The sequence below is a fragment of the Vombatus ursinus genome, unplaced genomic scaffold, assembly GCF_900497805.2.
Source record: "Vombatus ursinus unplaced genomic scaffold, bare-nosed wombat genome assembly UNPS02009062.1, whole genome shotgun sequence".
Classification (NCBI taxonomy): domain Eukaryota; kingdom Metazoa; phylum Chordata; class Mammalia; order Diprotodontia; family Vombatidae; genus Vombatus; species Vombatus ursinus.
Window position 1 is genome coordinate 14500939 of NW_020948840.1, and position 11985 is coordinate 14512923.

General features: G+C 39.1%; 1 protein-coding gene across 1 annotated transcript in view; it reads left to right on the forward strand.

Moving 5' to 3' along the window:
• Positions 1 to 11985, forward strand: part of CAPN14 (calpain 14) — a 104091-nt gene that overhangs the window by 69221 nt on the left and 22885 nt on the right. Inside the window, exon 21 of the mRNA XM_027850362.1 lies at positions 7989 to 8217. Coding sequence (XP_027706163.1) covers positions 7989 to 8217 — 229 coding nt within the window. The remainder of the gene's footprint in view (positions 1 to 7988; positions 8218 to 11985) is intronic.

Consider the following 11985-nt stretch of genomic DNA (forward strand, 5'->3'; position numbering starts at 1 on the left):
TAGTTCGGGCCCCGTACTTTCTTGCTTAGATTATTGCAAAAACCTTGCAATCAGTTTCTATCTCAGGTCTTCCTCCATTCGAGTTCATCCTGCACACTGCTGCCAAAGTAATTTTTCCTAATTGCAGATCTGACCTTGTGACTTCCATACTTAACCAACTCCAGTGGTTTCTAATTGCCTCTAGGATAAGATATAAGCTTTTCTGTTTAGCTTTAAAAGCCCTATGTAACCTGACACTAACCAATCTTTCCAGCCTCTCCCTCTTGGATCTTGTGATCTAGCCAAACTGACCTCTCTGTTCCTCACATAGGACGCTCCATCTCCCTTTTCGTTGCCTTTGCCCTGGCCATCTTCCATGCACTTCCTCTTTATCTCTGCCTCACAGAACTCTTTTTTTCATCTAAGGCAGAGCTCAAGCTCCATATTCTGCTTTGAGCTTTTCTTGATTCCCCCAACTGCTAGTACCCTCTCTTCCAAACTACCTCATATTTAACCATCTTGTACATATTTGTATGTATTCACTTTATATTTATGATGTATATGTTTTTAGATGTATTTGTTGACTTCCCCATTAAGCTCATTTTGAATAGTACTTGTTTCATTCTCAGTACTTGTATCCTTAGTGCCAACAAAGTTCATGGCACATAATAAGTGCTTAAGAAACTTGCTGACTGATTGAATGATTTAGAGAAACTCAGGTGAGACTGGGGTACACCAGAAAACCAGTGTTTTAATGTATAGAAGGGAAAATTCGATTAATGTTCAAATCTCAGCTTGAATCATCTCCTACTTGAAGCCTCTCCCTTTCCTCCATGTGGAATGAATGAAATATTTATCAAGAACTTGCTATATACCAAGCACTTGCTCTATTGGTTTCAACTTCCATTATGCAAAGCAGTTTTGGGAAGGGAGGTCACTAGCCTCTGCACAGAGGAGGGAATCCAGAAAGGCTTCATGGGAAGGTGGTGCTCCAGCTGAATTACAGGGGAAACCAGGGTTTCCAAGAAGCAGAAGTAAGGGGAGAGAACATTTCAGGCATAAGGTTCAGCATAGCTTGTGCTTTGTGAAGAACATAAATGAGAACTGTATGGCTGGACTGAAGAATGAATGGAGGGGATTAATATATAAGAAGACTGGAAATGTAGGAAAGGCCCAAGTTGTAAAGAGCTTTAAATGTTAGACAGAGGAATTTATATTTGATTCTGCAAGTAATAGGGAGTCACTGAAATTTATTGATTGCCCCTCCCATCCACTCATTAAACTCTAACTTGACATGGTTGACATGGTCAGACTTCAGAAAACTTTAGCTGCTGTGTGGAAGATAGATTGGAATGGGGAGAGATTTGAGGCAGGGAGACCAATTAGGAAGTCATTCTAGAGAAGCAAATGACAAACTACTCCAGTATTTTTGCCAAGAAAACCCAAATTGGGTCATGAAGAATTGGAAATGACTGAACAACAACACCATGGTACCTATTTCTCCTATTCAGGGCTAAATAAACACAACTTCTTAATCCTTTTCATCTTAGAGAAGAAGATAGTCATCTATCAATTAATACCACTATTTTATTTAAACTTTTCATGGACATCACTTGTTTTTACTTAGACATAGTGGAAAGAGTACTGAGGTCGAACAACCTGAGACTGAATTCCAGCTCTGCTACTTACTCCTTATGTCACCCTGGGTAGAGTTCACTTAACCCCTCCTGGCCTCAGTTTGCTCATCTGTAAAAGGAGAGAGTTGGATTAGATAACCTCTGAGTTCCCTTACAGATCAAAATCTTAGAACCTATGATCTTACAGGCTTTACATCATTTACAAAATGAGGGCATTGGACCAGATGACCTCTAGGGTCCCTTCAAGCTCTAAGGAAATGATCCTTTGACACTATAATTCCCTTATGAGTTATAATTCTCAAGTCCGTAGAAAACATTACATCGATCCTATTATCTCTTGTCTGTTTCCTGATGGGACAGAGGGAGGTGAAGTCATCTCACTATTAAACTATCTCCAAATCTCACAGTTAGATGGATGACTTCTGCAAACAGTTTCTTTCTCCTTGTTTTGGTGTTTCTTTTAAAGACCCGAAGGCTATCAGTTTATTTAAATTAGTCTTCCTATCTTAGGGTCGATACCAACTTTTAAGGGACTGATTTGTTAATTCTTCCTTTAAGCTGCTCCCCTAGATGAAGTATGGTTATAGTTGAGATCTTGACTTCTTCAAAGTCTCCTTTACAATAAAGACCCAGGTAGTGGGGCTTAGGGAAAGGGATGGCGCAAAATCTTTGAGTGTGCATGAGTTTGGAGTCTCCAAAGAGAATCTTTCCTTCCCTAAGAAAGCCATAACCTTAATCAGATAGTTAGTCAATAGTCAATAAGCATTTATTAAGTACTTACACTGTGCTAAGTGTTGGAGGTACAAAGAAAGGGGAGGGGGGAAGATTAAAAAAAAAACAAACTAAAAATAATAAAGGGCTAACCACAAGGTAATGGCAACAATTACCTTAAAGAGGGTCTGAATCTTTATTCCAACACAACTCTTCCATAAAAGGCTCAGTTAGATAGTTGTGCTTTCTCAGCTGGCTTTGTCTTGGGCTTAGGGTGGCACTCTCCAAAGGCTGGTTTCTCAACTGCTTATTTAACTAAAGGTTTATCCTTTGGAGACCTATTATTAGTTAAAAGTGTGTTTGAAATTGCTTTTGTCTGTAAGAAAAGGAGCACTTAACTTGTTTTTTTCCTCTGTCTAAATAGATAAAATCTAAGGGCTTGGGTTTTTAAGTGCTTGACTTGTATCTCAGGTATTTCAATATAGTGTGTCTAGACTTAGAATCAATTAGATTTAAGTATTTGTTGAAATCTCAGGTGATCTAGTCCAACCCAGACCTGAAACAAAAATCCCAACTACATATTTGTGATGAATAATTATTCAATCTTGACTTAAAGACCTCCAATAGTGGAGAACTGTTGATTTGCTATGGTTGCCCATTCCAATTTGGGGCAGTTCCAATTGGTAGGAAGTTTTTCCTAATGTTAAGCCCAAACTCACTCCTCTGCGAATTCCACATATTGTTCCTGGCTCCATCTTCCAGGACCAAACATAAAAAGTCCCATTTTTATTTAACAGGTCCTTGAAAATTTCAAATACTTGAAAATAGCTTTCTCTCCTAACTCTCCTTTTCTCCAATCTAAACATCCTCAGTTCTCCCAATGAAACCTTATAAGACATAAACTCAAGGATCCTGCACCATCTTAGCTGCTCTCCTTCAGAGACTCTCCAGCTTAGTCACCTTCCCATTGCCAGTTCTCACTTGTTCTATGTCTCTCCCAGGTCTCCCAATCTAGAATCAGTCAATCTTACTACCTTCAGAGCATGGGTACCCTATGTTAGATACCTAGTAAATGGGATCTCCGGGAACAAGGAGTGGTAAACATGAGTAATAATGCTACAGTTTACATTTCAATTTTTGGAATCAAGAAACCATCAGCTTTTTTTCTGCCACTTTTTCCACCTCTGCCTTTAGGAGTCCCAAGATCCTTCTGGAAGGATAGAGTTGAGGCCATTCTACTGCATTTCAGCTCAGATGACTTCACAAGTTTAAGAACATGAGCAAACAAGCAAAAATACCTTAGACTAAATTTGAAGAATCTTTGAAAACTACTACATGAAGTGAAATTATGCCAGATGGGAAATCTGTTTCAATAGGCTGCAAAATTTGGTCCTGTTTCCGGGCAGAAAAAGTTAGACCAAGAGGATTAGCTATGGTAGATTAGTGCTTTTTGAATGCACTCCAGGGTAGACAAATCAGAGTCACCTACTCCCTATTAGCAGACCAGAACCAGTGACAAAATGTCTGCAAGTGTTCCAAATCCATGTGGATATTGTATTAGCTGAGTACTCTATATATTTTCATAACGACTGGGTGCGTTGGTAACAAGAAGCTATTCAATAATGCCCCAAGACTTGAAAAAGCTCTTGAAAATTCAAAGATATTCAGGATGAGTCCAGAGAAGGTAGTTTACTCATACAGGTCATGACCTTTTGTTTGTGTTTATTTACATTCTTAAAAATTATTAAGGATGCCCTAAAGAGCTTTTGTTTATTTCTAACTATTTATCTATCTGTCTGTCTATACATCGATCATATCAATCTATCAGCTGTCCAACTATCTATATATCTATCATCTCTCTTTCTCTGTCTCTCTCTCAATATTTACCATACTAGAAATGAAAACATCTCAATAATTTTTTGTGAAAATACTTTTAACCTTGTGAACCCCTGAAAGGGTTGTGGAGATCTGGATCACACTTTGAGAACTATTATTCTAATGTAGAGTGCTTTAACGCTTCTAGTCTGTGTTTTCTAGGGCCCTGGAAACACCCGGACCTGAAATAAGGGGTCATTGGCTCTAGTCTTATCTCTAGCACTATATCTGGGTGATCATGAGTAAGTCTTCTTAAAATCAAGTTTTTATTGCTATCTTTTCTTTTTACATCATGCATATTTTCCAATGGATTCTCACCCTCCCCTTACCTGAGAGTCATACTTTATAACAAAAAATAAAAATAAAAAGAAGTTTAGTAAAACTAACCAAGATATTTTAAAAGTCTGATATTATCGGCAGCATTGAAAACCCATAATTCCCCATGTCTATGAAGAAGGGAGGGAGGTGCCTTCACAGACCTCTTCTTTAGGATTAAGTTTGGTTATTGTAATTGAGCAGCATTAGTTATTTTGCTGTTATTTGTTCCATTTACATTGTTTTCACTGTGTGCATATTGCTTTCCTTGTTCTAACTTACTTGAGTTTGTGTCAGTTCACTTATAAACTTCTGATGCTTTTCTGAATTCATCACAGTCATCATTCCTTATAGAACAGCAAGATCTAAGAAGCAAGTGTTTTGTCCTCCATGAGCCTTAGTGTCCTCATCTACAAAATGGAGATAAATAATATTTATCTTATCTAATTTATAGAATTTATGTGAGCAGCTAAAGAGATACTGCATTGGTCTAATCATGTCACCCCAAAGCATGGGCTGTACCCTTAAAATGGGATCTCATTGAAAAAGATCTGCTAGATAGATGCCCTGCTGGGCCCGGATTCAGGAAGTCAGGAGTCAGGAAGACTCTTCTTCTCAGTTCAAATCTAGCCTCAGACATTTAATAGCTATGTGACCCTGAGCAAGTCACTTAACCCTGTTTGCCTCAGTTTCTTCATCTGTAAGATGAGTTGGAGAAGGAAATGACAAACCATTCCATTATCTTTGCCAAGAAGAGTCAGACACATGTGACAGGGAGTTATGGTTGCTGATATGAAAGCAAGACAAGTTATTAACCCTACTAAGCTGCCTTCAGCTTTACTAGGGGAAAATCCTAGAATGATTTGATAGACCAGGGTCATGATGAGAGAGGAAAAGAGTTAAATGAATTTTCTCACCCTAACTCGGGGTACACTAAATGCAAGCACTGGTAGCTAAAACAGGAAAAGAAAAAAGAAAAAAAAAGAAAGAAAAACAGACAATGCCTAAGGGTTTCTCTAACTGGCTAATGGAAGATTTGGATCATAGAGGTAGCCCATGGATCTCTGAATGGAAAAAGGCCATGCAACAGCTGAAATTCAGCAGAGAAGCAATGGATGCTATCAGTGAAGGCCCAAAGAACAGCTCAGTAGAGATGCCAATGAGTGACACCAGGGGACCCTAATAGTTTCAATGATGGAAGAAAGCATCTCAATGACATCACCCGTTTGGCAATGACGTGATGGTACATAACTCCAGGGGGAAAGAAACAACAACATCAGAAACAGAAAAGGGCTCCAGCAGGGACATAGCTCTACTGGCATTAATTACTTGGTTCCATCTGTTCCTTATTCATGTGTCCTCTCCCTTCTATGACATCCTGGCCATGAGTATTCCCTGACTACATATGTCCTACACATTCTATTATTTGTTCCTTCTTCCTGTGGTGGTCTGAAAATTTGCAGTAAAGTGTATTCCTGTGTGCATAGGAATGAATTTTCCTTGTTTAATTAAAAATCTTTTACTTAAAATTAGTGTGTCTTCTGGAATGCTAAGTAAAATAAACGTCAGTGGGGGTTCATGAGCTGTGATTTTGAGTGGCTGCTGAGCCAATGAATGCCTTGATTGAGGGAGACCTGGGATAGACAGTGAAAAACAATTAACAAAATGATTATGATAAAATATTTATGAGAAATCTTTTGCATTTCTTTTAATTCAAATAAAGACATTTTGCTCATTTTTATCTTCACTGTTATCTTCATCTTCATCCTTTTCATCGTTGCCCCCTTGCTAATAGTATTATAAGAGTCGGTTTTTTGGGAGGAAAGTACAGATAATATGTGAAAGCACTTTGAAAGTGGAAAGTGCGATGCAAATAGAAAACATTACTATGATTATTTTGTGAAAGCTCAATCCCTGTTTTTCCCATTACTATACAGCATGTGTAAGCACCAGTTACTATAATGAGGAGAGATGCTTGAATAATAGCTCAACACCCCAAGGAAAGGTATTTTTTTCATAGTCGGTAATTGCCACGGAGCCTGAAAATCTTCCAGGTCTTCTAGTTCTTGATTATGCTCTCATGCATATGCATCAATTACCCGCACGCTCCTACCTTGCTGGTTGTGTGCAAAGAGATTAAAAAAAAATATTTGGAATGGTTTCCTCAGAATGCATCTCCCTCTGAGAATATTCCTGTGAAATATTTCACCTTCAATGCAATAATCACCTCCAGTTGGAACATTGTTTGCTATGCCATCCCAACACAGAGGAAGCAGGTCCTCTCTTTTTTCTCATCTGTGTCTGCTCTGGCTCCCACTCATTCTAGGTCGCGATTCTCCTCTGACGACTCCTGACAGCTTCATTGAAGACTAGGCTACCAGCAAGACCCACTTCCTTCGACCAGACAATGAACGGGTATCCATCTCAGTAGGACTTGGGAAGGGGGAGGGGAAGGTAGGGTGCAATTATATTGGAATGACTGGGATTGTTTTCATTTGTTTCTAGCTCAATTGTTCTTGTCCTGTTCTAAGGGAGCCTCGGCTTTGAGGGGCTCTCCAAACTGGGCAAATCGATTGTGTCAGTACCTTTGGTCTGGAACTCTCTTGTGCACTTAGCACTTTAATTTGACATTTCAGCTATTTAGGCTTGTGCCATGTGTGTCTGTCAGATTTGTGTATATCAGCCCTCTTGACTTGATTGTAAACTCAGGATTGGCAGAGATTGTAGGATCATAGATTTAGAAGAGGAAAGGACTTTTTATAGAGGAGGAAACTGAGACCCAGGGAGGTGACACTGTGACCAAAGTCACACAGCTAGGGAGTGGTAGGGTTGAATTTTGAACCCAGATCCTCTGACTCCAAATTCAGTATTCTTCTCCAGGACTACACCACTCTGTGCCTTATCCAATCTTCCTCTGTCCCCTAGTGCCTAGTGCTGTACTGTGCACATAGAAATTTAATGAATCCCTACTAAATTGAATTGATAATGGAAGACTGACAGAATCATAATGATCACTAACATTTATATAGTGTTTTAAGGATTATAAAGAACTTTGCAGTCATTATCTCATTTGAGCATTGCCACAATCTTATGAGGTAGGTACTGGCAATATGATTGCGCCCATTTCACAGATGAGGAAACATCACATGCAGCAAGTAAGTGTCAGAAGGCAGATTTGAAACTTCATCTTCTTGACTCTCAGTCTAGCCCTCTTTCTACCATACTGGGTAGCCTCCAGAGTAGCTAAGGGGCAGAGTGGAGCAGCAGTGAGACATAAATAGGGGCTTGTTTTGGCTTTAATATACCTGCAGATGTAGATGTAGTATTTGAGTCAGTGACCTTATTTATGTACCTGAGTCAGGAGAGGTCAGAGAAGACTGAAGTCTGGCCATGCTGACCTAGCAGCAAAGGGCGAGAAAGAGAAATACATTTATGCAAACACCCTAAAAGGCCATAGCTTTGGGGACACAGTTTTCTGACACTTCCTATACCTGGTGTTATGATTTGGTCCTGATTTCAACAGAACAAGCTTTGGTGTTTTCAGTCTGGTCATCAGAATTCTGTGGATGCAGAATAATCAAGTGTGATGAGAGAAAAAAGAAAGGCGAGATGTGTGCTACAGGGTATCAGTGTGGCTGCCATGCTGTGGAGAAGAGGCGGCAAAACCCCTGGCCAGCAGCCCCAGACCGCAGCACTCCCAGTGCAGCCCAGACCAGATTAAAATATAATTGGGAAATATTTAACCAATGAATAAAAATACAACAAAATATAAATCACATTACATTTTAAAACTAAATCAGTATATTCCTGCAAAGATTCTTATGTACAAATTAGCAGAGCCCCATATCTATTTGATTTTGACATAGCAGTGGTTTTAAAATGGGATATGACCTATGTTATATTGTATTTTAATTCATTTTGTTAAATATCTCCCAGTTATATTTTAATCTGGTTCTGGCACACTGGTTGTGTTGTGGGCCGCAGTCACGGGCTGACTATTTGACACCACACTGATTAAAAAAAAAAAAGCCCCATGAATTTTTCTTCCTGTGTGCGCTTGCTTGTCCTGGGCTCTGCTAACGGTCCTGGGAAGGTAACCAGGAGACGCGTTCTGAATCTGTGGTCCTGTGAACACGGGCTTTGAGGTCCAGCCAATTAAATAGGTTAACAAGCATTTATTAAGCACCTACTATGTGCCAGGCAGGGCACATTTAATTCAACTAGGAAGTCTGCCTTAATCCCAATGAAAGTTTTATACTTCATAGTAATAATAATAGCTGACATTTACATAGCATTTTAAGGTTTATAAAACATTTTGTCATAGTAATAATTATGATAATAAGAGCTCACATTTAAGCTCACATGCTTTAAAGTTTGTGGAGAGCTTTACATATATTAGAGGCAAGCCAGATAGTACAATGGGTAAAGTCAAGAAGACCTGAGTTCAAATTCTGCCTCAGACACTTCTTAGTTATTTGACTGTAAGCAGGCCAAAACGAAGCTCTCTCCGTTTCAGTTTTCTCATCTGTAAAATGATAATAATAGCACCTATCTTCCAAAGTTATTATGAGAATCAAATTAGATAATCTTAATCAAGTACTTAACAGTGCCTGAAAAATAGTGCTTAACAAATGTTTACTCCATCCATCTAAAGTGCTTTGCAAACCTTAAACCTGCTATATATTTCTCAGGAATCTTTATATTATCTCTTTTGATCCTTGTTGCTTCAATATGTTGGTAAATCACAATCACCCTCAGAAGAACTGCTGGTGTACTCTTCTGGTGCTGAGGATGTACCGTACCAGGTATCCTCTGGGCTTCTCTCTGCCCCTCACGGGATGCTTTATCTCCAACCACCTTGCCCTCGCACTTGCTATCCCTCATGCCTGGAATGCACTCCCTCTTCACCTCGACCTCATAGAATCTCTCCTTTTCCTTTCAGTTACAGCACAAGCACCGTTTTCTTCATGAAGCTTTTCCTGATACTCCCAACTGCTGGTACTCTCCTTCCCAAACTACCTTGTATTTACTTGGCATAATTTGTATATACAGGCATACCTCGTTTTATTGCACTTCACTTTATTGTGCTTTGCAGAAACTGTGTTTTTACAAATTGAAGGTTTGTGGAGGTTTATGGCAACCCTACATCGAACAAGTCTATCTGTGCCATTTTCCCAATGTCATGATCTCACACCATGTCTCTGGGTCACATTTTGGTAATTCTCACAATATTTCAAACTTTTTCCACTATTATGGTGATTCTGTGATCAGTGATCTTTGATGTTACTATTGTAGTAGTTTTGGGGTGCCACAAACCAAACCCATAGAAGACTTCGAATTTAATTCATAAATGTTGTGTATATTCTAACTGCTCCACTGACTGACTGTTCCTGCCTCTCTCTCTTTTTCTCCTCAGGCTTCCTTATTCCCTGAGATACAACGATGTTGAAATTAGACCAATTAATAACCCTACAATGGCCCCTAAATGTTCAAGTGAAAGGAACAGTCAATCGATGAGGCAAACTTCATTGCTGTTGTATTTCAAGAAATTGCCACAGCAACCCCAACCTTCAGCAATCAATCAGCACCATCAACATCGAGGCAAGATCCTCCACCAGTAAAAATGTTACAACTTGCTGAAGGCTCAGATGATGGTTTGCATTTTTGTTTTTTAGCAATGAAGTATTTTTAATTAAGATATGTACAAAGTTTTTGAACATAATACTATCGAATACTTAGTAGATTATAGTATAGTGTAAACATAACTTTTACATATATTGGGAAACAAAAAAATTCATGTGACTCAGTTTATTACAGTATTTGCTTTATTACAGTGGTTTGTAACCGAACCCTCAATATCCCCGAGGTATGCCTGTATTCACTTTGTATTTATGCTGTGTATATTTAAGTATATACTCATCTCTCCCATTAGACTGTGAGCTCCTTGAGAGCAGACTTTCCTTATCTTTGTTTGTATTCCCAGTGCTTAGCACTGTTCCTGGCACATAGTAAGCACTTAAAGATTTACTGAATATTGTCATGATAATCAATTGTGAAAGACTTGACTACTCTGATCAATGTAATGATCCAAGACAATTCCAAAGGATTCGTGATAAAAAAAATTATCCATATCCAGAGAGAGAAGTGCTGAACTCTGAGTGCAAATTGAAGTATAATTTTCTCATTTTCTTTATTTTTTATTGCTTTTGTTTTTGCAATATGGCTAGTATGGAAATCTATAAGTTCACATGCATAAATGACATCATTTTGCTTGCCTTCTCAGTGAGTTGGGGAGGAGTGGGAGGGACAAACAAAATTTGGAATTCAAAGTTTAAAAATCAAAAAATGTTAAAAATAAATAAATTTTTTTTTTGGGCTAGGCAATGGGGTTAAGTGACTTGGCCAGTCACACAGCTAGTAAGTGTTATGCGTCTGAGGCCAGATTTGAACTCGGGTCCTCCTGAATCCAGGGCCGGTGCTCCATCCACTGTGCCACCTAGCTGCCCCACAAATATTTTTTAAAAATTAAAAAAAGTGCTGACTGACTGATTCCCACAACTGTGATTCAGTTACACTACATTACGACAAACATACTATAAAAAGAAAAAATATTAAGGGTCTTTTGTGTACAGAGTGCTGGGGTAAAAGTGATAGATAGATAGATAGATAGGTAGATAGACATGTAGATAGAAGGCAGGCTACTAGATAATGCAGTGGATAGAGAACCTGACCTGGTGTCAGGAAGACTTGAGTTCATATCTAACCTCTATCCACTGCATTATCTAGTAGCCTGCCTTCTATCTATCTATCTGTCTATCTATCTATCTATCTTTCTACATATCTATCTTTATATCCATCTATCTATCTAGTATTATTCATGTGAATATTACATAAGCTCAACATAATCTCTGAGGGAAAATGTTGAATGAATGAATTGTTAAAGCATTTATTAACTACTAACTACAGTATGCCAGGCACTATAGAAAGCACTGGGAATACAAATACAGAAATGGAGACAGTCTCTGCCCTCAAGTAACTTACATTCTGTTAGGGGAAGACAGTATATAGGAAACTGGTAATCAGAGAAGGGAGTTTTGGTCTACAGTGTCCCAGGGATAGTGAGTTAATGCATAAGGGCAGTTGCTTGACCTCCTCAGAAGCAACGATACCATTATTTTGATTATTGCGCCTAAAGATAGGAAATGGAAAGCAGTGGTGGTGGTACGAAGGGGAACAGCTAGGCACATGGCCAAACTTCCTGGATGGATGGATGGGTGTTTGTCTGGACCGGATGGAAAAAGTGAAACACTGTCTAAGAACCAACTAGTAGATACTATTGCCTAAGGGGGCTACTTTGCATTCACTCAATCTACAGTCACCTTAGGGTGGAAGCTCCTAAAATGAGTGAATTCACACTCGCCCCCCCCCCCCCCCCCCCCCCCCCCCCCCCCCCCTTCCCCCCCTTCCC